The sequence below is a fragment of the Microtus pennsylvanicus genome, chromosome 7 (genome assembly GCF_037038515.1).
Source record: "Microtus pennsylvanicus isolate mMicPen1 chromosome 7, mMicPen1.hap1, whole genome shotgun sequence".
Classification (NCBI taxonomy): domain Eukaryota; kingdom Metazoa; phylum Chordata; class Mammalia; order Rodentia; family Cricetidae; genus Microtus; species Microtus pennsylvanicus.
In genome coordinates, this window is record NC_134585.1 from 7,394,965 (window position 1) to 7,420,058 (window position 25,094).

At 49.3% G+C, this 25,094-nt stretch overlaps 1 protein-coding gene across 1 annotated transcript in view; it reads left to right on the forward strand.

Moving 5' to 3' along the window:
- Positions 1–4,103: 4,103 nt before the first annotated feature.
- The window catches only part of Umodl1 (uromodulin like 1), a 43,522-nt gene continuing 22,531 nt past the window's right edge, over positions 4,104–25,094 (forward strand). The window contains exons 1-8 of the mRNA XM_075978797.1: positions 4,104–4,182; positions 5,440–5,682; positions 12,537–12,698; positions 14,700–14,818; positions 17,735–17,924; positions 19,107–19,223; positions 23,980–24,227; positions 24,381–24,609. Of these exons, the coding sequence (XP_075834912.1) occupies positions 4,104–4,182; positions 5,440–5,682; positions 12,537–12,698; positions 14,700–14,818; positions 17,735–17,924; positions 19,107–19,223; positions 23,980–24,227; positions 24,381–24,609 (1,387 nt within the window). The remainder of the gene's footprint in view (positions 4,183–5,439; positions 5,683–12,536; positions 12,699–14,699; positions 14,819–17,734; positions 17,925–19,106; positions 19,224–23,979; positions 24,228–24,380; positions 24,610–25,094) is intronic.

Sequence of the window (25,094 nt, forward strand, 5' to 3'; positions counted from 1 at the left end):
TGGCTCCACCCTTTAAGCTGTTTGCTGGAGACTCTTGGTGAAACTCTGTAAGAATCACAACACCTGCCGCCCCTAAAGAGGTAGCTCATAGAATTAATTCATCAATAATTTGTTCTTCCTTCCTCCTCATCACCAACTGGCATTACATACCAACAAGGTAATGGTGTTATAGAAATTAATTTAAGTCATATTCTCTGCAATGATCTGCAACTCCTATATACAAGAAATTATAGAGCTGATAATGATGGGAAGGGCTCTTCTTAAACAGCTTACTGGTAAAGAGCCTGTGGAAATCAGTGTGCCATTCGGTCAAATGCAGGTTGGCTATTTGTTCCACCCGGATAATACCTGGCAGGAAGCAGTAGCATGTTACTCTGGGTGTAAAGATAGTCATTACTCTATAGCTGTAAAGATAATCATTACCCTATAGCTGTAAAGATAATCATTACCCTATAGCTGTAAAGATAATCATTACCCTATAGCTGTAAAGATAATCATTACCCTATAGATGTAAAGATAATCACTACCCTATAGATGTAAAGATAATCATTACCCTATAGATGTAAAGATAATCATTACTCTAAAGATCTCCTTTCAAGATTTTTTTAAAAGATACCCCATGGGTATTACAAAAATTATATCTAAAAATTCTAGATAGAGATTGATTTTGATGCTTTTATAGGTGGCTCTTCAAAAGGACAAGGAGCTTACATCTTATATACAAATTCCACACCCTCCACAAAAAAGATTGTCCCCGTCCTTGGTTGAGCTCAACAGTCTGAACTTGCTGTAATCAATTAGCCGTTATTGGATGTTTCTCAGCCATTGAGTATTTTAACTGACTCTGCATACTGTGATCAAACTGTTCCTCTTTCAGAAATTACAAGACTTAAACCTAAGCCCACTACTGTTATTTCACAATCCTGTCTCTCCCTTCAGACATCTGTACGACAAGGACAACCTCTCTTCATATCTCCTTTTCCTGCTGATTCTAATTTGCCAGGTCCCTTAACATCTGCCAGTGCTCAAGTCCATGAGCTGAGCCGGCCTCCTCCTTGCCCCTAATACTTTCTTTTCAGTCTGCTCAAAAAAAAAAAAAAAAAAAAAGTCCTATGACTGGCTTCAACTTCTGTTCTTTTACACCACTGCCCTCTACTGGCAGAATTAATCCCTGCAGGTTAAAATCGAACCATTTTGACTTCAGTTTTAATTCATACCTCAGAATCAGGACGCTTAAAAATATGTTCATGAAATGGTTGATACTTTTTCTAATATGATTGTTGCTTCTGCTCACAAGGGTGAAACAACCTCAGGTTCGATTCATCATTTATTATACACCTTCTCCTTCCTAGGGTGCCCGCTACAACTAAAAGCAGATGATGGTCCTGCTTATGGTAGCAAACGCTTTAAGGAATTTTGCAGTTTATGAACTATCAGTCATATTACAGTGATCTCATACAACACAGAGGATCAAACTATTGTGTAATGGCACAATAAAATTCTTAAGTGTCAACTGTAAAAATATTTATATATAGTATTTAATAGTTATATATACAGTATTTGTCATTATATATACTGTATATGCAATGCATATACACTATTATTAATATGTACAGTATTTAAGCTATGTTACAGTATACAATATAATATTAGGAGGATAGACATTTAGCTATGCTAACTTTTCTTTTTTTCCACTGTAAAGGATAATGCTTCTTCTGCTTCCCCCAAACATTTTACCCTTAAGGAGACACAGCCTAAGGTACATGTTTTTATGCTTTTTTAAAGATTGCCCATCCTGGGAATGATTACTGAACTATGAAGGGAGGTCTCAAAGATGTCCTGCATGGTTAGTAAAGCTACCAATATTACAGCAAAAATATTAAATATTAGCAGAAATCGACCAAGAGATGGGTGACCTGAGAACCACAGTTTTATAAAATGGAGCTACTACAGATTATTTGTTGGTCAAGCATCATCTTGGTTGTCCACAATTTCCTGGCATGGGTTGCTTTAATGTGTCAGATTTTTCTCCTATGATCAATAGTCAAGCTAATGATTTGCATAAAGAGATAAATGCAATCTCTCAAGTGACCTATGAATGTCCATCATGATTAACATGGCTTTCCCCTTTCCTCGGTCCGTTGTTTGCTACTCTTATAATTATGTTATGCCTGCCCATATTAGCTAGACTAGCCATGCAGGCAATGCATTCAACATCTGCCTCTGTTACAGCTACAATCTTCTCTTTGAAAAATAAAAATGGGGGTGATCTGGGAGGCATGGAGGTTCTTGTGCTTGCAGATAAGCCCTAAGGGAACCTGGGATGTTAAACATACAAGGTTGTTCCTTCAAAGAAAGGCAGGCATAACCTGTTACCCACCCAGAAGTCTAGGAGAGGATAGGATTAATAACCTGGTAACCTTTGAACTCTCTGTGTGGGTAAGACCACACCGGATCCTCCCCCAGACCCTTACTGTAACCTTATTTTTCACAGTCAATATAACCCAGCCTTATGGAATGTATGTCATGTATTGTACAAAGAGTTTCAGTGCAGTTACGTCTGATCTTTATTTAGCTTACTTTGTTCTTTAAGGAGATTTACGTAAACTTTATTGTGGACACAGGATTGAATTATCACCAGGAAGGTTTTCACCAAATTGTGCTGTGCTTAAATACGCCTAAAATAAGCCACTCAGGTCAGACTCCTGATGTTTGAACTCACATCAGCTACTTAGCCATGTTGAACCGAACTACCTTCTTGTCCCCTGTGGATCGTCATTCTGTTGACCACGGTGGTCACAGAGACCCCAGATACATGTTTGTGTGTGCATATTTATGTGAGCATACAAGTGTGTATACATAGATATTGTGTGTATTTTGTGCACGTTTATTTATATGTACATTTGTATGTTTATGTTTGTGTATACTTGTCTATTTAGGTATATAAACATGGATATTTATATGTATGTATGCATGTGTATATTTGTGTGTGTCCCTCTGATAGATTTTCGTGTTGCCCAGGTTAGCCTCACACTCCCTATGTAGCACAGAATACTATACCCTCCTGACCTCTCCCCGACCTAACTCCTGGGGTAACAGACATGCACTGCCAGCCTGGCTTGTACAGTAGTAGGGATTGTACCCCAGTGCTTGTGCATCCTAGGCAAGTGCTTTACCTACTGAGCCACATCCCCAGCCTAGACAGGAGCTTAAAAGTCCAGTTCCCGTATAACATGATAACCAATGGATACAAACAACATCCCGGTATGTCTACCAACCCTCAGGATTGGGTTCTCTCTGCTTCCAGTCCTGGGTGTGTTTGTGTCCAGTCCTGCGTGTGCTGGATGTCCTCACAGTGGCAACTTTGTGCAGGGGAATTGTAGGAGGCCTTGTTCTGGCCTCTCACCACTGAGTTCTGCGAACTGGTGCTAAGATGTCTTTGGGTGAACATTTCACCCCGTGTGACAGGGATCTCCCCAGTCACTGGCTCGGCCCCTCACTTCTCACCATTCTTTTCATGATTTCCCATTTCAAAATCCTGCTGGGCTCAGAATGTCCCTTTGAGCACAGCATCTCCAGTCCCCGGTTAGGGAGGGACTGCGTGGAGCTGACGAACGTGGCTGTGGCCTCTGAGCTCTATTGTTGGGTGGTATGAAGGCCCTTCTCTGGAGCTGATGTGATACTTTGATGTGGGCCTGTCTTCTCCTGCCAGCTGGGAGCAGCAGGGTAACGGAATACTTGGTGTCCGATGTGGGGAGTGAGATTTGGGTTTGAAATGCATTTTCTCCGCGCAAACAAGATGAGACCCAGTGATGTGGCCGAGGCTGTTAGACGCTCACCTTTCCGAAAAGATGCCATCTGCTCGGAACAAGAGTAGGCTCTGACATGCGGGTGCCCCCAGGGAAGCAGCCATGGCAGCGGCTGGTGTTAATGAGCGGGCATGAGGGACTGCTCCCGGCGAGCCCTCCTCTGAAGTCACTGCCACTAGCGGCAGCGCAGGGGACACAAGGGCTCTTTCTCTGGGCTGGGGCAGCCTGGTTTAGGACTCAGGTCACTGCAGTAGAGGTCTCAAGTCCTGCCTATACCACCAGTGTCATTGTCGGATGATGTCCAGGACCCTGAGGCTGGCCCTGCTGGCTTTGGCCTGTACTGTGGACCTGATCTGGGCCAGTGGCTTCACAGGTAAGGGATCTAGGGGTAAGTTTGGAGAAGGGGCTTCCTAGGAGTGGGTCTCAAGAGGACAGTGCCTGCTGGGACCCTGGAAGGCCACAAGCATCTTCTCTGAGAGAGGCATCCTCTTCTGACTTGCCACATTGGCTGTACCAATAGCAACAGGCTACTGGGGAGCCTGGGTCTGCGTACTGGGTATGCGCTCAGAAAGAGGGAGGATGCCTCCGGTGCCCAGGGTCCATGGGGTTGAGACACGGATTTTGAGCTGGGTCTGTGCCTGAAGCATTGCATTTCTGGTAGAACTGATGTGGGCAATGGGCTCCTAGGTGCCCAGCAGAAAGGTCTTGCGTATCAGTCAGGCAAATCAGGGTGGTTCATGTTCTCAGTGAGCCATGTAGCAAGGGTGCTGGCCAAAGAGTTAGGAAGTACATGGCTTACAAAGTTGCTTAAAAAAACACCTTGTGGGGTTGAGATGCAGCTCAGCGTAGCCAGCATGTGTGAGCCCCGGCTTCTAACCCCAGCACCCCCCAAACCAAACCAACATAGCCAAACCTGTATCCCTGAACCGCAAACCTCAAGAAATTGATTGTGAACCTTGTGAGTCTTTTTTCTTTTTCTCTTAAAATCTATCTGACTTGGTTCGGAATTCAGAGACTCCGTCTGTTTCTAAAGTCACCTCCGTTTCTGTGCCAGGTCCATGTTGTTTTCTATGTAGGGAGGGATTTTGTTTGGTGCTGTGTGTATGAGCCACAAAGTTTAGTCACGGGAAGAGTGGGGCATCGGGAAGCTCATAGAGATCTCATACGGGAGGTGTGATCCTCTCAGTGTTTGTGTGAGGCCACAGGACAGAGCACGGCCTTCCTTGGGGTTACCTGCTTGCTCGCTCTTCACCAGGAGAGCCATCGAGCCCGCACTGACTCACCACTGTGTGGAAGGTATTGACTTACTGCTTTACCCTGAAACTATAGGACGTGGCGATTATTTTATGAATGACAGGATTAGGACTCTGAGAAGTATAACACATTCTTGGGGACTGCTCCATCCCCAGCACATAGTTTGGCGTTGATAGCTTTGTGTATATGCAGACAGAGGGATGCTTTGGGTATTTGAAATGACAAGGCCTTGGCCAGGACTGGCGAGGCTGGGTCTAAGTCCCATCCAACAGTAGAGATCTCTGACTTGCCTCCCATATACTTCTGACCCAGTGCTCTTCCGCCCCCCCCCCCCCCCCATATCTTGCTAACGCATCCTCGACGGTCTCCTCTGTAGATAACGGCCTCTCGCTGCTGAGCTACCAGCTGTGCAGCTACCCAGTGACCCGAAATGTCCAGAGGCTGCAGGAGGTGCAGGCCTCACACACAGCCTATGTGCACTGTGGAGCATGGATCCCGTGGAAAAAGTGTCCCAAGACCGTGTACCAGACCCAGTACCTGCAGGTGGAGGTCTCTGAGTCCAGGAATGTGACCGACTGCTGCAAGGGCTTTGAGCAGCTTGGCTTCTACTGTGTTCTGCGTGAGTCCAGGGCAATGGGGCAGGGTGGGGCGCTGAGCTGGAGGGAAGAGTTGCTGGGATTGTGTGTGCAGGCCTGCGAGGTCTCCCTGAACTACTAGAGCATTGCTGTTCAGTCTTGATTGTACCCCAGAAACTTCTAGGATACTCTTCACAACTCCTCCACCCACAGTTTCTGATTCCATAGCTCAAGTAAAGTACAGGGGTCATCAGTCTTTTAACACGTGCTGGAGAGACACCATGGGTAGAGAGCCTCAGTGGTCCTCAGACCTCACTGGACAGCGAGGGCTTCTGTGCACCATGCAGTGATCTCAGAGCTGGTAACGGAACTGATCTGAGCCCAGCATGAGCTTCTATGGCTTTTATAATGTTGAATGGTTCTAACATAGTGGCATTTGAGACCCAGTGTCCCAGCCTTTCCAGCAGTGGAGGCCGCCTGCCCCCTCTTTCCAAGGCTACTTGTGAAACTCTTGTCTCAGCTGGAATCCTAATCTAGATTCCACTAGAAAGAGATGGAGGGGCGGGCTGGGCCTCCTGCCTCTCTGCCCAGAGGACCCTGTATCCTCCACCTCCCTGGTGCAGGCTCGTAGGTGGTGCAGGCTGGTTACCTAGGTGATCCATATGGCTGCCCACATCACTGCTGCAGCTGGGAGCGGCTGGGGATTCAGGGTCCAGCTCCTAACTTGGGAGGGTCTCCTGGCAAGGGACATGCATCTCCTGGTAGGCAATGCAACTGGACTCAGGCTGGGGCTCAGCTCTGGCCTGTGTGAGCCCAGTCACAATGTAACTGGGACAGTTGTGTCCGTCACCACAAAGGTAGGAAGATGGGGATAGAAGTTTTACATTGTGTTGTATTCGGAGAGCCTGCGGTCTGGGGAGGAGGGTGGTGGCAGCCCCAAGAGCTGCCTGCCTCTTACCCATAGCCAGCAAGCTTTATAAGGATGGGTGAAAGGCGAGTCAATCGTCCTGAGTGGTTGCCCTCTAGCTAGGTGGTCAGCCTTGTCGCAGGTGTCCCTGCCTCCCTCCTTATGAGTCCTGGCATTCCTCCTCCATTCTGTGGACATTTGGGCTCAGATGCTGTTTTCATTTTTAAGTGGCTTCAGAGGTTGGGTATAGTTCAGTGGTAGAATGTGTGTCTTAAAAATGCAAGACTCAGGATTCAGTCCTCAGCTCCAGGGGGAGAAAACACATAATTATTTACGTGTGTGTGTGTGTGTGTGTGTTCAGAGAACAACTTCTGGAAGCCACTTCTCTCCTTCCACCATGTGGGTCCTAGGACTCAAGCTCAGGTTGATACTCTGTATCAAGCCCCTTAATCCATCTGGCCAGCTCAGGAGGTGCTGCTTTGTAACACACTGAGTCAAGTGAGTGTCTGCCAGTATCAACCTCACATGTATCCAAGGACATCTAGGTTAGGGATAGGGTAGGGGTTCACTCAGAACAATTGAGCCATGAAGAGCTGTTGTGCTAGGTTATTAATAAGACACAAAATCATAATACAATATGCAATACAAAAAGAGTGCCCTGTCTTCCCTCCTACCCCCAAATGAAAGACATTTTCTCGTTCACCCAATACAGCCTATAGGGGAACCTGAAACCTGAGGCTAGTAGTCCCAGAGAGGGTAGCAGGGGAGGCATCTCAGGACATGGAGGACATCGGTGATCATGGACACAGAGGCTCCTTTGTCACCCTCAGTAACTTGATGGGCCCTCTCCCCTCCTAGAGACCTCCATTCAGGAGAAACCAGGATTGGTGGCTCCATTGCAGGAAAGGATTCCAGGATGGGGCAGTATCAGAGAGTCAGCGACAGGTTATGGGTCATCTTGTCCCTAAGTTAGCAAGCCTTATTGGTCATCTTTGAGACATCGGTAGGAAAAGACATGTTATCCAGGCTGGGCAGTTTGTGCTTCCTCAGTGGGGCTTGAGGTCTCTTGGCTATCAGCAGAAAAGATGAAATCGGCACCTTCCCTTCCTTCCCCCTCCAGGGCATATTCCAGGAGGTCAAGCTGCGTGCAGCAGCCCCAGTTCTGCTTGGCCCCTCTCCACCTGCCAACAATTTGGCAATCTCACTCCTTGTAAAAATCCAGGACCTGCTGGGTCAGAGCACCTCCAACCTCCCATCTCCATGCAGCTGCCCAGGGACCCCTAGTGCTGACCAGTCTGAGGAGCAGAGGAAGGAGAGCCAAGAAAGACTGTGCCCGCCAGCTGGGGATTCCTTAGCCCTGGGCAGCCTTAGAGGCTGTGGTCCAAATAGGAATCTCCGGGCAGCCTGGCTGAACTGGAATTCACTGGGTTGCCAGGCGCTGAGCAGGGCTGCTTCAATGTTTGCCTTGAGTTGAGAAAGGAGAGATTTTTAACTTTCTACCAAGTTGACTGGTTATTCCTTTAGGGCATAGGGTCAGTCACCAGCCCAAGTGGGAAGGGGAATTCCCAGCTGCAGTCAGATTGAGATGAAGAACTTCTGTTCCAGAACATTGCTGCTGTTGGGCAATCATTGTTAGAGCCTGGGTTTTTTTGTTTGTTTGTTTGTTTTGAATTTTCGAGACAGGGTTTCTCTGTAGCTTTTGGTTCCTGTCCTGGAACTAGCTCAGGCTGGCCTCGAACTCACAGAGATCCGCCTGCCTCTGCCTCCCGAGTGCTGAGATTAAAGGCGTGCACCACCACTGCCCGGCTGTTAGAGCCTGTTTTTTCCTTCCTTCTTTCCTTCCTTCCTTCTTTCCTTCCTTCCTTCCTTCCTTCCTTCCTTCCTTCCTTCCTTCCTTCCTTCCTTCGTGTGTGTGGAGCCAAAGAACAACCTCAGTTGTCACCCTTGGATACCGCCCATCTTTGGTTGAGCAGGGTGGTATCCTGGCGGGCTCTTCAATCCAGCCATGCTGACTAGTCAGTGAGCCCTAGGGATCCAGCTCTCTGTGACTCCCAACTGCTGGGCTGACAAGTGTGTCCCACTACACAAGGCTCTTTTTACCTTTTCACCTGGGTTCTGGGACTTGAACTCAGGTCCTGCTGCTTGTGTAGCAAGCATATTGCCCATCTCTCCAACCTGGAGCCAGTTTCTATGGGGTCAGCTATATTTTCTTCTTTATTTCACTAAAATAAAGAATGGAGTTTCGAATTGTCTTAGATCTACAGAAGATGTGCCTAGAGCCTGCAGCTCAGTTTCCTCCACTGTCAGCATCTGTCCTGACTAGGACATGCTTCACGGCCCACGAGTGTGACTGATGTCAAACCTCAGGCTGAACTTGGACTTTGCCCACCCTCTATTGCCTTTCTATGTCTCAGGACACCTTATCCCCACATCCTCCTGCCTGCTTGGCCCGAGGCCCTTGGTGATCATGTCAGTGGGCAATGTCCAGCTCTTTCATACAGACAGCACAGGGATCCCTCAGGCCTTCTTTGACCTCCAGCTCCTCAGAACTTGACCCAGTTCAATCCTTTCTCTGGAACCTGGACACACTGTATATTCAGTCACCCAGATGCCAAGGAAATGAAGGACAAACCCACAGCCTGGAATTGACAGAGTTGCTAATCGTGGCCTTCAGCTGTATGTGTCCAACAGCAAGATGCAAAGCCCGGGATTCCTGAGCAGGGCCCATACCACTTTATGTGTTGTTTGCTTTGGCTGAGCATCTGTCCCTGGGACTTGTTCCCAACAGAAGTAAGGCCACGGCTCTCTTCATTAGCTACAGAAAGTTCCATAGACCCTGGGAGACCCAAGAGGATTATCTCTGAGACTGCAGCATCTCCAGGCTGCCTTTATCCCCCCCAGGGCCCTGCTAACCTTCCTCCACACTCATGGGGTGCTGTCTTAGTTACTCTATTACTAGAAACCATGACCAAGGAAACTTATAAAAGAAAGCATCTATTTGGTGCTTACTGTTTCAAATGGCTAGCATCCATGACCATCATGATGGGGAGCATGGCAGTAGGCAGGCAGACATAGCCCTGGAGCGGTAGCTGAGAGCTTACATCTTGATCCACAAACACGTGGCAGAGAAAGCCTAACTGTTGGGAATGGGGAAGGTTTTTGAAATCTCAAATGTGATACATCCAATGGCATACCTTCTTCAACAAGGCCACACCCCCTAATCCTTCCCAAACAGTTTCACCAACTGGGGCCCAAGTATTCAACTATATGAATCTATGGGGATCATTCTCACACAAACCACCACAGGTATCTTCAGATTGGTTAGCACCATCTAGGATTTCTGACCCTTGGAATGGCACCCCTGGACACTGGAGTGTTGTTAGATACATGGACCTTTAAATGTGTCTGAGTAGGAACATAATAGGTTTGAATGAAACCCATGGTGGCATGTGCCTATCATCAGATGCCGGACACATAGGCTGCCAAGTCCCCAGCCTTCCTTGGCACTGGCATTTTCCTCCTGCTGCTCTCCCCACTGACCTTTGCCCTTATGTTCACATCTCAGCCCCCTTTCCCCTGGGGAGTGAGACTTTTGCTCATCCAAGCCAGCTGCTCCTTCTTGGCTGCCCTTGGCAGTCTGCTCTGCTGTGTGTGAGCATCTTCTGCCTCTGGCCAGAATGTTCCACTGTCCCCCAGCAGAGTGTGTTCCACCAAAACATGTCCCCTGAGTTCCAGTTTTGCCTCTTGTACTTTCTATGCCTGGAGGAGTGCACACTCCCTGGAATCCTGTTCCCCTGTGGGTCCTATGGACTCTCAAGTAGTGCCAGCCTTTCTAAGAGATCTAAAAGCAATTTTCCCTGAAACCCCACCATGGCTTTCCACAGGTTCTGAGCTCTAGGTGCCCTGCATGTAGTTCTGGTTGGTCTCACTTCCACCTGAAGCTGTATTAATGCTTCATTCACAGAGAATGCATGTGAATGTCCTTTCAGCACTATAGCTACAGCCTGGCCAGCTGCTTCAGTCGACCGCTTGTGCCAATGCAATGGAGTGCCACAACCTCTCCACACTGGTGTCTGGTAGGAGGTCAGATGGCATGCAAGGCTGGACTGGACCTTTCCAAGGCTGCTGTCCCCAGTGTCCATCCCTTCCCACACCATGCTCCCAACTAAGAGTAAAGAGCCAGGATGGTACCCAGAGCAGCTCTCCAGCCCTCCTGAGGCTGCTCCTTCTCTCAGTACCCCATCTCTCTGCCCACACATCTTAGGCAACTATGACCTCATTTGGCCCCTTTGGCCAGCTGGTTCCCATGGATCGCCACAGCAGGACTCAATGGGGCTCCGACTCCTCGCAGGCTTTCAGAAGCCACTATAAGAAGAGTCATTCTGCCGCTTGTCCCCAGGACTCAAGACAACAAAGGGAAAGGAGCAGATGCTAAGGTCATGGCATTGTCTCCAGCGGGGAAGTTCATTGTTGAGACTCCAGCAGCTCCTGTGCTCGGAAAAGCCCAAGGAGTACAAGAGAGGAGAGTACGGAGCTGGACAAAGTGTCTGAAGGCCTGGAGGCACCAAAAGTGTCTCTGTCACCCCAAACCCAAGGCCCCAGGCCTCACAGGAAGTCCTCTGTGGCACCCCTTCTGTCTCCACTCCACCATGGTGGTGTGTCAGCTTCCTGTGGTCCTTGGCCAGCTGTCACCTCAGAGCTGAGAACTGCAGGGCTGTTCGGAACTTCCCTTGACCCAGGTGCAATCCTTTCCAAAGGGTGACTTCTTCTGAGTCCACCTGCCCCCCCCCCCAACACTCGAGGCTCTGACCCTGCTTGCTTTCCAAGGGTTTGCTAAAGTGTTTCCTTTGGAATTTATTTCCTAGAGGTGAGGCATAGTCATGGCGGTCCAGGCACAGAACAACTTGTCTGGCTTCTAGCAAGTGCTCAGTAAATGTGTGTGTGTGTGTGTGTGTGTGTGTGTGTGTGTGTGTGTGTGTGTGAGTGAGAGAGAGAGAGAGAGAGAGAGAGAGAGAGAGAGAGAATGTATGTGTTTGAGTGTGTGTGTGAGAGAGAGTGTGAGTGTGTGTGTGTCTAAAAGAGTGAGTATGTGTGTGAGTGTGAGTATGTGTGTGAGTGTGAGTATGTGAGTGTGAGTGTGTGTGTGAGTGTGAGTATGTGTGGCGTGCATGCGTACACATGCCCGCTCTGCGTGCACATGCATGAGTAAGCTACTATTAGGAACAGAAGTAGCACTGGTCCTAGAAGAGGGTGGAGGTCCCTGCAAATGGACTTCTTAGGCTTGAAAGGCCAGGAAGCACTTGGGACCTCCCCTGAACCTGCCTTGATAGGAAAGAAGTGCAATGGTGTCAGAGCCAGTGTAGGCAAGCCTCCCACAAGGCCAGCCAGGAGGCCTCTGCCCCACTGGAGAAACTGACCAGGACACGTGGAACCTCTGATATTCAACACAGAATCAACTACGGATGTGTGCGGCTCTCTCAGTTCATCCAAGCTGCACTCTTTATGGGTTTCTGTTGTTGCTTTTAAAAAAAAAGATTTATTTATTTATTTATTTATTTTACTTTAGTGTATGTGTGTTCCCATGAGTATGCCATAGGTGTGGAATGCTGTGGAAATCAGAAGAGAGTGTCAGATTCCCTGGAGCTGGAGTCACAGGTGACTGTGAGCCACCATGAGGGTGCTAGGAACTGACCATTGGTCCTCTGTAAAAACAGCAAGGACTCTGAACCCCTGAACTACTTCCCTAACCCATTTGTTGCATTTGAGACAGGGTCTGGTGTATTCCAGTATGGCCTCCAACTTGCTATATAGCTGAGGGTAACCTTGAACTTCTGATTCCCCCGACCACTGCATTTCTGGGCATGTGCCACCACGCCCTGTTATATATAACAGGTGCTGGGGAACTGAGCCCGGGTCTTCCTGTTGGCAAAGCTCTCTGCCAGCTAAGCCTGCTTTTGATGCTAATATGGTTCATCTGTATCACTCCACCAGCCCTGAACCGGTCCAGAGAGTTTGCATCAAGACCTGGGGTCTGCCCAACGGCAGAACCAGAATCATCTAGCCCACCATGCAGCTTGGACACTGACTGCTCCGGACTTCAGAAGTGCTGCTCCTGGTCAGGGGCCCGCCGCTGTGTGGCCCCTGCACCCACAGGTAGGGCTGCACCGAGGAGGGTCTCAGAAAGACAGTGACCCAGGGAAATGTGCAGGGGGCTTAGCAGCCATATTTGCCTGGAATAGGGCAGGGGGTCTGCTGTGCCCATGGCTGGTCCCTAGAGCCTCCAGGGAGTTAAATGAGGGGGAAAGCAGCCATGAGGGGGCAGAGCCATGGTCCTTTGTCAGGTTGGGCAATTGCAAGTGGGCTTGTTGGAACTGTGTCCCCTGAAGAAACACAGGCCTGGTTGTTCTGCACACATCTCGTAGCTCTGAGCAGTGGCTGGTGGTCTGGCACATGTGCCCATGCTTCAGGAATGTTCTCTCTGCCCAGAGGCTGTACTATGGACAAAGTTGGATCAATGTTCATCACTTAAGAAATACAATTTAGGAGATTAGATTTAGGGTTCTTGTTTTGAAAAGAAAAAATGGGGAAATGCTGTGGTATAATGCTCTTGTACACTGTAAAGATTTATCACTCATATAGGCAGATATGCACATATACCTCATATACTATATTGTCCTATTAGCATATGCTCATAAAATTAGCATATATAATATCAAGGATTAATATATTATAATTCTTTTATTTGTCAGTTATACTCCTGGACTGTGGCTGGCTCTCCATATCTAAGGGTTCTGTATCCAAATTATTTAAAACATTTGAAAAATGTTTTGTTGCTAAAGTGTTCTATACAGATAGACCTGAGGTGGTCACATTGGTACTGGACTGTAAATGGAAGTTTCTGTCCAACCTGGTCCCACAGCCATTCAGTCTCAAATAAACAAACACACAGAAGCGTATATTAATTAAAACTGTTTGGCCTCTTGCTCAGACTTATTACTAACTAGCTCTTACAACTTAAATTAACTCATAATTCTTATATATGTTTAGCCAGGTGGCTTGGTACCTTTTCTCAGTAAGGCATCTTGCTTCCTCTGTGTCTGGCCTGAGACTGTGTCTCTACCTTTCCTCTTCCCAGAATTCTCTGCCTGGTCACCCTGCCTATACTTCCTACCTGGCCAATCAGCATTTTATTAAACCAATATGAGTGATAAATCTTTACAGTGTACAAAGCATTTATCCCACAGCACTGGACCTATAAGGACACTGATAAAAATCATTATTCCCTAAACAATCCACATACAGAGACTGACAGACATTAGCAGTGTTTGAAGCACTCTCAGCCGTCCAAAGACAGTTAGTGTGTTTGGGAGGGAGTATGCTTACATGCAAACATGTGTCCACTTTAAGTATTTTTAAAATTTTTATTCATTTAATTTTTTATGTGTATTAATGCTTTGCTTGCTTGTGCAATACCCACAAAGGCCAGAAGAGGGCATTTGATCCCCTGGGACTAGAGTTACAGATGGCTGTGAGCAGCCATGTGGGTGCTGGATATCAAACCCAGGTTCTCTGGAAGAGCAGCCAGAGCTCTAGTCAGACTTGTTCAGTTACATAGGGGACTTGAACATCTGTAGACGTTGGTGACCCCTGAAGTCTTGGAACCCACATTCACCATTGTTGAGGGTAACTGAATACACTATGGTGTTACATGCATTACATGTGACAGCAGCCATCTAGTATATAGTCAGTCATATATGTCTCTCTAATGTCAGGTGTTTACACTATTCACCTAGACAACAAGGAATATCTAATATAAATAATGTTACATAGAATATTATATATCATATTACTTGCTATCTGCATAAGGAAGCAATGGTAGATTGGACTGATTGTGTATTACATTATAACAAAAGCTGTAGCTGAACTGTGTTCCAAGGGTCTCTCTTCGAGGGAGGATCTTTGACTCTTCACAGGTGGGAGTCAGTGGTCTTTGCAGCAACAGGAAAGAGAGGGCTGAGAGCAGCAACGGGAAGCCCCTGCAGGCTTTTTATGCAGAGCGACAGTCTCTTGCCTTCCAGGCCTGCTGACCACTGGTGGCCTCTTGTGGCCCTGCCCTGTCCCCAGGACTGTAACTCACTGGCATCTGCCCTCCAGGTGCAGAGAGGATCCCAGTGAGCTGGTACAATGTGACTGTGTTGGTGAAGATGGGCTTCGAGGACCTGCAGCGAGAGGACCCTGGCTTCCGGAACCACACACGCCTGCTCTACTCTTTGGTGAGTGTGACAGTCACGAAAGTCATGTTTCTCCCTGGGGAGATAGGATGGGGTGACATCCCACAAGTGTTCTGAATGACTGTCTCTGAGCCAAACTTGAACTCTTAACTAGGGTAAATCAGCCTCACTGGTGGAACCCCAACCCATTGGGCATAGGAAGAACAGGAGTTCAAGGCATCCACAACCCTGTAGCAAGTTCAACGTCAGCCTAGGCTGTGTGAGTCTCTGGCTCAGAAAAACAACAACAGCAAACCAGAGAGACACACAGGGGAGAGGTTGTGATCAGTGATTTGTGTGAGTCCTTGCATGTGTATCTGAAGCCACACTTGGTATGTGGGATGGGGAAATCCTTCTTCTTGAGACGGTCAGCTGAGAAGATGAAAAGGGTGTCCTTGTCAGTGTGGCCTTGGCCACTCAGTCCCCAAACCCTGAAGTCCTCATTCTCACTTTGTAAGATCCTGATCTGTCTTGTTTGGGCCAGGAGCATCCCCCAGTGTAACAACCAAACATATCTCCAAGCAGGGTCTACTGGGGTCAAAGCCATATTCTTATAGACTCCCCTGCATGGTGGCCACACCTACAGACATGCCACAGCTATTTCCAGTCATCTTATCTCTCTATGCCAGACTTGGGAATGCTGGGATAGTAGGTCCTTCTGCCCTCCTGCTGTGCCTTTAAACAGCAGCCTACTCTGATGGCCAGCTGTGGATAGGAGTGGCCCAGTAGGGTTTGCCACCCTGCTGCCGGCTCACCACAGGCTATTAAGCCCAGCAAAGACAGACAGTTTCCATTCTGTACCTTTAGGGCCCACAGATAATGCCCCACGGGTGTACAAATGAGAATGGCATCTGCCCTCAGTTACTACCCTTGCCAGCCAGGTAGCCTAAAACAGACAGGGCACGCTTACCTTCCCTAGTCACTGGGAAGTGACGCTGCCCTTGGAGTCTTCTGCAACCTCACCCCTGCTCAGACGTTCCCTGATGCCCATTGCTGGAGAGACCCCTGTTTGTTCTTGGTTTGTTAAGGGGCTGCCCAACTGGCCACTAGGAACACAGCTCTGCAGACAGACCACCAGGGTACAAATCCCAATCTGGCACCTGCTGCGTGTGTGACCTTGGATAAATTATTTCCCCTCTCTGTGCCACAGATAACCATCCATTCAATGTGAATTATCATAATTCTGTGTGAGATGGCGGCTGGGATTTAAACAATATCCATGACCGAATGCCTGCCTGAGTGACTCAAGGCTCACAGTTTGAAGGTGCAGTCCCTGGGATGGTGCCATGCACACTCAGGGTGGGTCTTCCCTGCTCAGTTAGCCTCACTAGGAAGCTCGCTCACAGACTCTCAGGTGACCAGGTCCTAACAGGTTGACAGAAAAACCATCACAGCCTGTAAGGCGTTTGTTTGCTGCGGTTTCTGACACGCTGGGTCCTGGCACCTTGTCACTTGCATTCATTATTTCTCTAGCCCTGCGGTTGCCTCCCTCCCGAGGGAGCCGACTTGCCCAGGCAGGCTCCCAGCTGCAGCAGGTGCTGGCTCCTGGGCTCCCACTGAAGGGTTCCAGTGGGGGTGGGCGGGTCTTTGCTTGCCTCCTGAGTTAATTGCACTCAGTCTCCTGGGAAAGGCTCCGGGTTTCTGCTCCCACAGAGGCAGGTCTGTTTACAAACCTGCTTTGGAGACAGCGGCCAGAGTGTGCAGTGCCAACTTGCCTGGTTTCCATAGGGTTGAGGATGCTGGGATGTAGGCTAAATAGTAAGAATCCTACTGGATGCGCCAAAGAACGGTCAATCAAAATAAAGATCAGACATGACAGCAGAAGACCACCTCCTCTAGTGACTGCTCTTTGATTCTAGATTCCCGTGTCCTTGTCATTAGGTGGAGGAGGCCAGATTCCTACAGGTGAGGGGACTCAGGTCATGAGGCCACAACTTTGTAGGCAACCTGGGGCTGCCCCAGCAAAGAGTCACTATCAATAGATGGCTTACCAGAAAGGTTCCTGTGGCCCCATGGGCCGGAAAGTCTGTGTCAGGGTATCAGCAGTGTTCCTTCTGAGGTCAAGAATCCCCAAAGACCCAAAGTCCGTCCTCTTAGCTTCTGTGGCCATCTGTCCCCCAGTCTCTTCATGTTGTCCTTTCTCTGAATGTGTTCAGCTGTGTGTCCATGTTTCTCCTTCTGATTGGTCAAGACGGGGGGGGGGTCTCATTGTGTTTCTGTGGCTGTACTCAGACTCCAGGGCCCTAGCGACCTTGCTTCCTCGGCCTCTCAGGGGGTTCGTATACAGGCATGTGCCACTGCACCCAACTTAGATTCCCCACTTTGGATAAGGACAGCATCAAGGTCCACCCTCAGCTTAGCCAGTCACACTTATGTCCATCCGAGACCATGTCTGGGACTGGAGGCCAGGGCTTCACATCTGAGTTTGGGTAGAGCTGCATTTACCAGCAGCGTGGCAGGGGTGGGGGTAGGGGGCTCCAGAAGCCAAGGGCAATGTGGTTTTCTCTGAAGGTCACAGCCACGAGAGATATTGGAGCAGCTGTCCTCCGCCTGTCCTCCCCCTCCTGCTCTTCTTCATCATCTCCTTTTAACAAACTCACGTAGCCCAGGCTAGCCTTGAACTCACTAGGTAGCCAAGGATGGCCTTGAACTTGCTTCCCCTGGATCCACCTTCTGAGTGCTAGGATTCCAGGTGTCTGTGGTGCTGGGGATCAAACACAGACTTCCTGCACACTAGCAAACACTCTCCCAACTGATCAGAACCCCAGCCCCATACCGGTTCTTTACTGTTTGGGAGACAGGTGCGTATGTGTGTACGTGTATGCCTGTGGATAATTTGTTTCAGCTTCTCGCTCTTCTGGCTCCTTCCCCCTACACAGGGTGCCCCTCTACCATTGACCCTCTGGTTCTGTTTCCCAGGTCACCAGCGCCTTGCAGCCTCTGAACTCATCTGTACACTACCTGAACTCCGCTGGTGGCAGGGACATCTTCACCACAGTGTCGTGGCTGCTGCTGGGCCTTCCACGGCGCTTGACGGTAGCCAATGTCTCTGCCACGTTGGATGACGTGGTGAATCGAGTCTATGAAGTGGTCAGCATTCAGGTGCAAGGTGGGCCTGCCCCGTGGGGACACAGTGTTCAAGCAGGCTGGGCTCAGGTGTGGGAGACCCCTGGTTCAGAAGTATTGCTCTGCAGAACGTGGGTGTGGTTCAGCTCATCTTCTGCTCCTTCTAGACCGAATCAAGTTTAAACTCAAGTTTCCATGTGCAGATTTGGGGAAATTATCCTGCTCCATAAGTGCCTGTGTCCCCCTACATACACACACACACACACACACACACACACACACACACACGATGTCTCTTTCACTCCCTTCCCTCCTCCCTAGAAGCCCATCACCTGCCCATGGTCCACTACACTGTAGCTACAGACAACACATGAAAAACTCAAAATCCAGATATGTTTCAGAAATAAAAATTATAACATGTAAGGCTAATAAAAAAAACAAACTGCTATGTCAGGGATTGGTAAAGGTTTTGGAAAACACTTTATGTCTGTCTCAGTTCCTGAGGCCTGCTGCTGGCATGTAGCAGTCAGTAGTATGTGAGTGAGCAAAAGAGCTGGGGGCTGGGGACAGGAGCAGCCAGGCTCCTGGCCAGCCTTGCCTCTGGTGTCTGTCATGTTGGGGGTGGACCATGACCAAAGCACTCACCTAGTCCTTCTGAAAGTGTCTCTCCGTCACTGGTCACAGGCTCATTCCCAGAGGCCAGTGAGCATCCTTAGCTAGAACCTGTTACAGATGTGGGCTTTCACTACGTGGTTTGGGGAGGTTTGCATGGACAAGGTTGGGTGCAACTGGTTTATCTCTATAAATCATGTGCATAGAAAATAGAAAATGCATAGAGATGAATAACTAGCAACCACACACTTATCTTCCTCCTGGAGAAGAGGTTGGTGCTTTGTGAGTGACCGTGAACTTTCCTGCTTATGCTTAAACATACTTAGCTATGACGTGACCTCGCTTTGCTCTCCTATCGTGGGACAATGACTTTATGAGAGGCAGATATTGTGGGGCCTTGGAGGGGAGGATGACAGACCCAAGAGTGAGTGCCTGAACACCTGGAAATGTTGGGGGATGTTTCAGATCCTTTTTAACTTAGGAAGCTTCTAGTCCCCTTGGTTTATTCTTGGGCCATGGTGCTATGACCGTGGAAAGACAGGCCAGCCCCAGAACATCATGGGGAATGAGGAAGTAGCTGCGATGTTATCTCACCTGTCCCCCTTTTCCGCAGATGTGAACGAGTGCTTGCACAGGGAGCTCCATGCCTGCTCTGGAGGAGAGCAGTGTCTGAACATTGAGGGCTCCTACCAGTGTGTCCCTACCCAACCGCCGAACCGCACAGATGAAGGTAAGACCGGAGTCCTCAGATGGCATGAGAGTGACAATGGCCATGTCTAGGGTAGATGACCTACAGACCTCAGCTACTCATGTTAGCCTCCTATGAGGGTGTGAGGTCTAGGCTCCAAAGCTTGGAGCAGAGGAGGGTCCCAGGAGGCTGGGAGGTTGAAGAGGATATGACATACTTGGTTCATTGGCGCTCAGGCCACTGGGCAGGAAGACAGAAGCAGGCACTTAGGTACATGCCAGCTCACATAAGCCACATATAGGTGGGTGCAGGTACAAACACGAGCCAGTAAACAGGCCTCAGGCCTACAGGCAGACACACACAGGCAGGCTGGTGAAGGCACAAAGCTCTGACCCCAAGGCCATATTTATGTAGAATCACGCAAAAGTGGCATTCTTCCGGAAATAGTTAGATTCCATCACAACTTACTTTCCGTATATCTGCATCAGTCATTCCACGATGACTTATGTCCCCTGCCTCAGATGACCAGCATTAGGCGTCTGGACCTGGAAATCCATCGGCACTATGTTGTCTAAACAAACTGGCATGTACAGCCTTCTCGTCCCGTTGCTCCCAGGTGTAGGGTGGCTACTGGGTCCCTGCAGCCGTGTCTGCTCTCCTAGCGGGTAGTCCCCCTTGCATTCATCCTTTGATATGGAAACTGTCTGGCTAATGCACGGCCTGCATTGGAAATGCCAGGACCAGATCAGAGCCCTGCTCTCAGATGCTCTCTGGAGAGCAATGGCTCCTGAATAGGATCCCTGAGTTTCTGAAGAGAGAGAGGGAGTCAAGGAATATTTATACCAAACCTGAAGGGATGAGCTGGGTTAATCTCTGGCTTTGTATGGGCAACAAAAAGGCAAAGCCAGGAGGCTATAGGGGGCTTTAAACACACACGCACATGCACACAGACATACACGGACACACACACGCACGCGCGTGCACACGCACACACACACACACACACACACACACACACACACAGATCTACAGTAGCTCTCCCACTCCCACCCCGCTTGGCAGCCTACCTCTCCTCCCACCTCCTGTAAGCATTGAACCTTCATCATAGTCACAGTAGGGTGTATCTCTAAGAGATAAGAGATGATAATCTCTTATCAAAATAACATACCCTCTGACTGCCCCTTTGTAGCCAAAGTAACTTCTCCTTAATATCCAGCATCCAGTCTCTGAAATGTGGTGTTCTCTTCATTGTCATCTTGAAGTCTGAACTTACATTTCAGCTGTGTTCACCTCTCATCTCTGACAGCAATGGAGTTGTTTACTTTAACATACATTGTTTTCCCTCTGCCTCTGCTTCCAGCCCTTTGTCATCGCAGCTCTTCGGGCCTCTTAGCCCAGAAGGTGCATCTTGGTGCAGTGTAGGGACAGACTAGAGACCTAGACAGAGACCCCCATGCCATCCTATGGGCTGGACTAAATGACTCTTTCTCTGGAACATCCCATCCATGGGATCCTGTGATGGGCACTTGGCTTTGGAGTAGGAACTCCCCTCTCATTGGTCCCAGACCCTGTTAGTACCTGGAGAGGCTAAAGGCACTTCAGAGAAAGGTCCCAGCATATATACACATAGTCAATGGAGTGGACCTCACAGCCAGAGTAAAGGCAGCTCTGCTCCTGCCCCTTACACAGGGTCCCCTGCTGCCTCTTTCTAAAGCTATTCAGGCTGGATTATGCGTATACCCAGCCCCTAAGCTTTCCAGATGGGATGTGTCGTGCTATCTCCTGGCCTCCATTGGCTCCTGATGGTCACCTTCTCTCCTGGTGTTTTCTCCCCAGATCTTTCAGGTCCAGGCATGAAATTCTTATCTCAGGTGCATCCTGGTGTTGGGTGGGGAAAGATTACAGACCAGATCGAGACCCCATACCACCACCTCCCTGCTCAGTGGAGGAAACCATGGAATTTCGCATGCACACGCTCTGTTAAAACAGCCTTGTGTCCCTTCTTCCCCGGAAGGTGACAAGTCATGTCATTTAGCTCCAGTAACAGACAGGCAGTAGAGCATGCCTCAGGGCTCACAGGTTGAGGGTCTCTTGAGAAGATGCCAGACATAGCAAGGCCACATTGTACATCTCTGTAATATAAGATCCTTAGAGGCTCTGTTCCCAGGGTCTCCTGGTATTGAAAATGAAGACAGACAACTCTTTCTGCCTACACACATTCTGCCTACAAAGCCCCGTCTCCCTGGAGAGCATGTGACCTTGAGGGTCTGCAGAATAGTGTGACTATTTCATACACCACCATCCCAGGGAACTTGGTGTGTACCCGCCCCCCCATGTGCCAGAGATTTCCTGATCTGTGGACTCCAGGCTGAGAATCCTTTCCCTGCAGTGGGAAGGCAGGCTATGGCACAGACACGTGACTTTGGTCTAAAGGTCTAATGCTAGGCTCTCTCTGGAGCTAATTGTGCTGCCAGCTAAATTGGTCTATGCTCTTTGACACAATAAAGTTCCAGTAGCCTCTCAGATCAAGGGCTGAGAATGAATGGGAGACATGACCAGGGAAAACTACCTATCTATCTGTGGTTACATTTCTCTGAGGGCAGAACAGGCGTGCGTGCGTGCGTGTGTGTGTGTGTGTGTGTGTGTGTGTTTCCAGACTGGAGAGTCAGAGACAATTTGGCTGCACGTGGCTACGAGGATCACTTGTATTTTAAATTTAGAAGCTAACACAAAAGAGCAATCTGTTGGACCCGCTCAGCCACACAAGTTGCTGGAAAATACAGCACAAATTTCAGATGCGTTTCTTGTGAAATTAGTCACCCAGCTGATGGGGCAGATGGATTCTCGCACAAGATAACAGCCAAGAGAAATCTCGCATGGTTCACTAGCCCTTGCTGTTCCAGGAGTGCGTCCTGCTTTGAGGAAGGCCTGAGTCCTTCCCATGCTATCTTTGTGCTCAGCTGGCGCCTGCTGACTTTAGTTTAGCTGGCAGCTAGACTTGTGGGTTGGTGGATCAGGGGTGCCAGCTGCAGAGATGAGCATAGCTGCCATGGAATAAAACGTCATGTTCCCCGAGGCAATGCTTGTGGCTTCCATTCAAGCTTGATTTCAATATTCGGAGTCTTTGATTGAATTTGTCAACAATTCTCCCCACTCCACAAGGCTTAGGGCTCAAGCTGCCGGATTCAAGAGAAAAGGGGACGAGTTTGACAGAACTCATGAAGAGCGAACTGGAGGAGGATGTGGCTGGTCTCTGAGTGTCTGATGACCTTCCCCGTCCCTTCCTTCCATGAAGGCCGGTCATCAGATCAGATCTTGAGAGTCTCTTTCAGGTGGTCACAGGCGCTCTCATGATGGTGGTATTATTGTCTCCTAAGTCTGAGGACAGAGGTCCCCACACCATCAGATCATGGGAAACATCAATCCATTGCTGTTGTTTCCTGAGCCTCAGAGTGACCGTAGGAGGGCATCCTGGTGGGTGGAGGATGGAACAAAGTCTCTGGGGAAGAAAGGGTGAGGAGTAAAGAGTAGTTTCATTTGAAAACACCTCAAGGAAGTCCTACAGAGGAAGGTTGGCCTTGATTTTGATTTTAGTACCCAGAGTCTTTGATTGGATCAATCAAATTGATTCAATTGGAATTAAATAGTAGACTTGTTCATTTGCTGTGCTCAAAGGCTTTTCTCACAAGTTTCTAACCCTAACCCTAACCCCATGACCAAACACAACTTGGGGAGGAAAGGGTTTGTTTCAGCATACAGCTCAGAGTCCATAGTGAAGGAAAGTTGGGACAGGAATTGAGGCAGAGGCCATGGGAGAGTGCCGCTTACTGACTTGCTCCTCATGGCTCACTCAGCTCGCTTTCTTATACCACCCAGGACCACTCTGCCCAGGGGTGGCACTGCCCATAGTAAGCTGGGCCCTCCCACATCAATCACTAATCAAGAGAATACCCATAGAGTTGATCACAGGACAATCTGATGGAGACATTTTCCCAGCTCAGGTCCCTCTTCCCAGAAGACTCCAGCTTGTGACAAGCTGACGAAAGCCAACTAGAACAATCACCAAGTGAGCAACTGGGCATCCATCTCTTCTTATAGCTGAGACTTCCCAAAGCACTCACTTCTGTATCCTGGGAGTGTTCCAGGAAGCAGACAGATGTGAAAGGTGATCTCACTGTGCAGAGATCACTGTCTCTTTCTCTCATGTGTCCACACATGGGGGTGACATTCATACAAGTAAGCACATGTGCTCGTGGAGGCCACATGTCAAGCTGGTTGTCACTCCTACGGAGCCAGACAGCTTGTGCTAGGATTAGAGGTGTGTGCACCACAACAAGGTCTCACCGGGATCTGAAACTCCCAGATAAGGTTAGACTGGCTGGTTACTGAGCCCAGGTATCCTCCTGCCTCTGCTTCCCCAGAGCTGGGATTTCAAGTACATATTACTATGACTGCTCCCACCCCTTTCAGGTTTACTTTTAATTATGCATCTGCATGCTTGTGTATGTAGGTGGGTGTGCACTACTGCAATTGCCTGCAAGGCCAAAAGAGGGCGTCAGATTCCCTAGAGCCGGAGCGTTAGAGGGCATTGTGAGCCGCCTATTGAATCTGGGAACTGAACTTGTGTCGCCTGGGAGAGGAGGAAGTGTTCTTCACTAAGTCATGTCTCCAGGCTCCCAGGGGTAGGGGGTCATCTTTTGCCAGGCAACACCCTTCTCTAGGGAAAGCTCTTGCTGCGGGAAGACTCTGATGGTCTTGCTAGCTGTTTCTGGAATCTGACCATGGATGTATTCTGCAGGTGACACGGTGACCCCCACAGGAGGTGGACAGTCTGTAACAACAAAAGTCTCAGCCCCAGCTGTCACTGTGGAAACAACAAGCCTTGGCCCAGACACCCTCACCTTTTCACCCAGTCCCAGGCACCCAAAGAGCACCCCAACAAGAAGTCAAGCCTGGACCCCAGGGCCTCCATCTAAGAGAGGCAGTAGCAGCACAGCCAGGCAGGAGACGAATAGCACAGGGCCAGATGCAGAGCTGCCCAGCACGGCCCCGAGCCTGGGAACGAGCCCCGAAACGAGCCCCGGAACGAGCCCCGGAATGAGTGCCAGAACGAGCCCCGGAACGAGCCCCGGAAGTTCCAGCAGCATGTCAAGCTCCTTTCCCAGGACTCCAGAGCCAACCCACGGTTCCCCTCTAAAGACCACAGTTGTCCCACCGCATGCCACGGGAGGGCCACAGGCAAACCTCACTGTAGACCCTCCCCTTGTGACTGCTTCACCCACGGGCTATGTTGCCTGGCACCCCAGTCCCACTTGGGAGGCACCCCCTTCCAACTCCACAAGACTGCAGAATGAAGACCTTCGCCCTTCCCTCTTCCCAGGCCTGCCATCGGCTTCAACCCCTGTGGCTTCAGAGTCCCCTGCCTGTGGTGAGTCATCAGGGGGCAGGGGCCCTAGTGGAAACCTCAGCCTGTGTGAGCCCTGGTGTCAGGCGTGGCAGCAATGTAGAGTGTTGTTTCTCATCTTGAACACACGTGGACCCAGGCATAGAGCAGTGTGGCCCTCTGCGGCAGGTGTCTGGTCTTGTTAGAGAGAGAAAAGCTCCCTTTCTGTCCCTCACCTTCTCCTTCTTACTTTCTAAGAACCCGTGGCTTTTCACAGCTGGGGCAGAAGATGGCTTGGAAGGGGGATACTCTAGGGAGTATGTAGCCCATCTAGCACTGGGCAATCCCCTGCAGTGTGGATACCCCAACAGGCCCATAATCCCCAGCAGCACAGCACCCTCAGCCCTTGCTGATGTGTCTCAGCTTCCCAAACCCTAACTTTCTATACTGACCCTGTTGAACCTCGGTTCTGCCTCACCCCAGTCACAATGGGTCTCCAGTGGTCATGCACCCTGGAAGTCTGTCCTTCC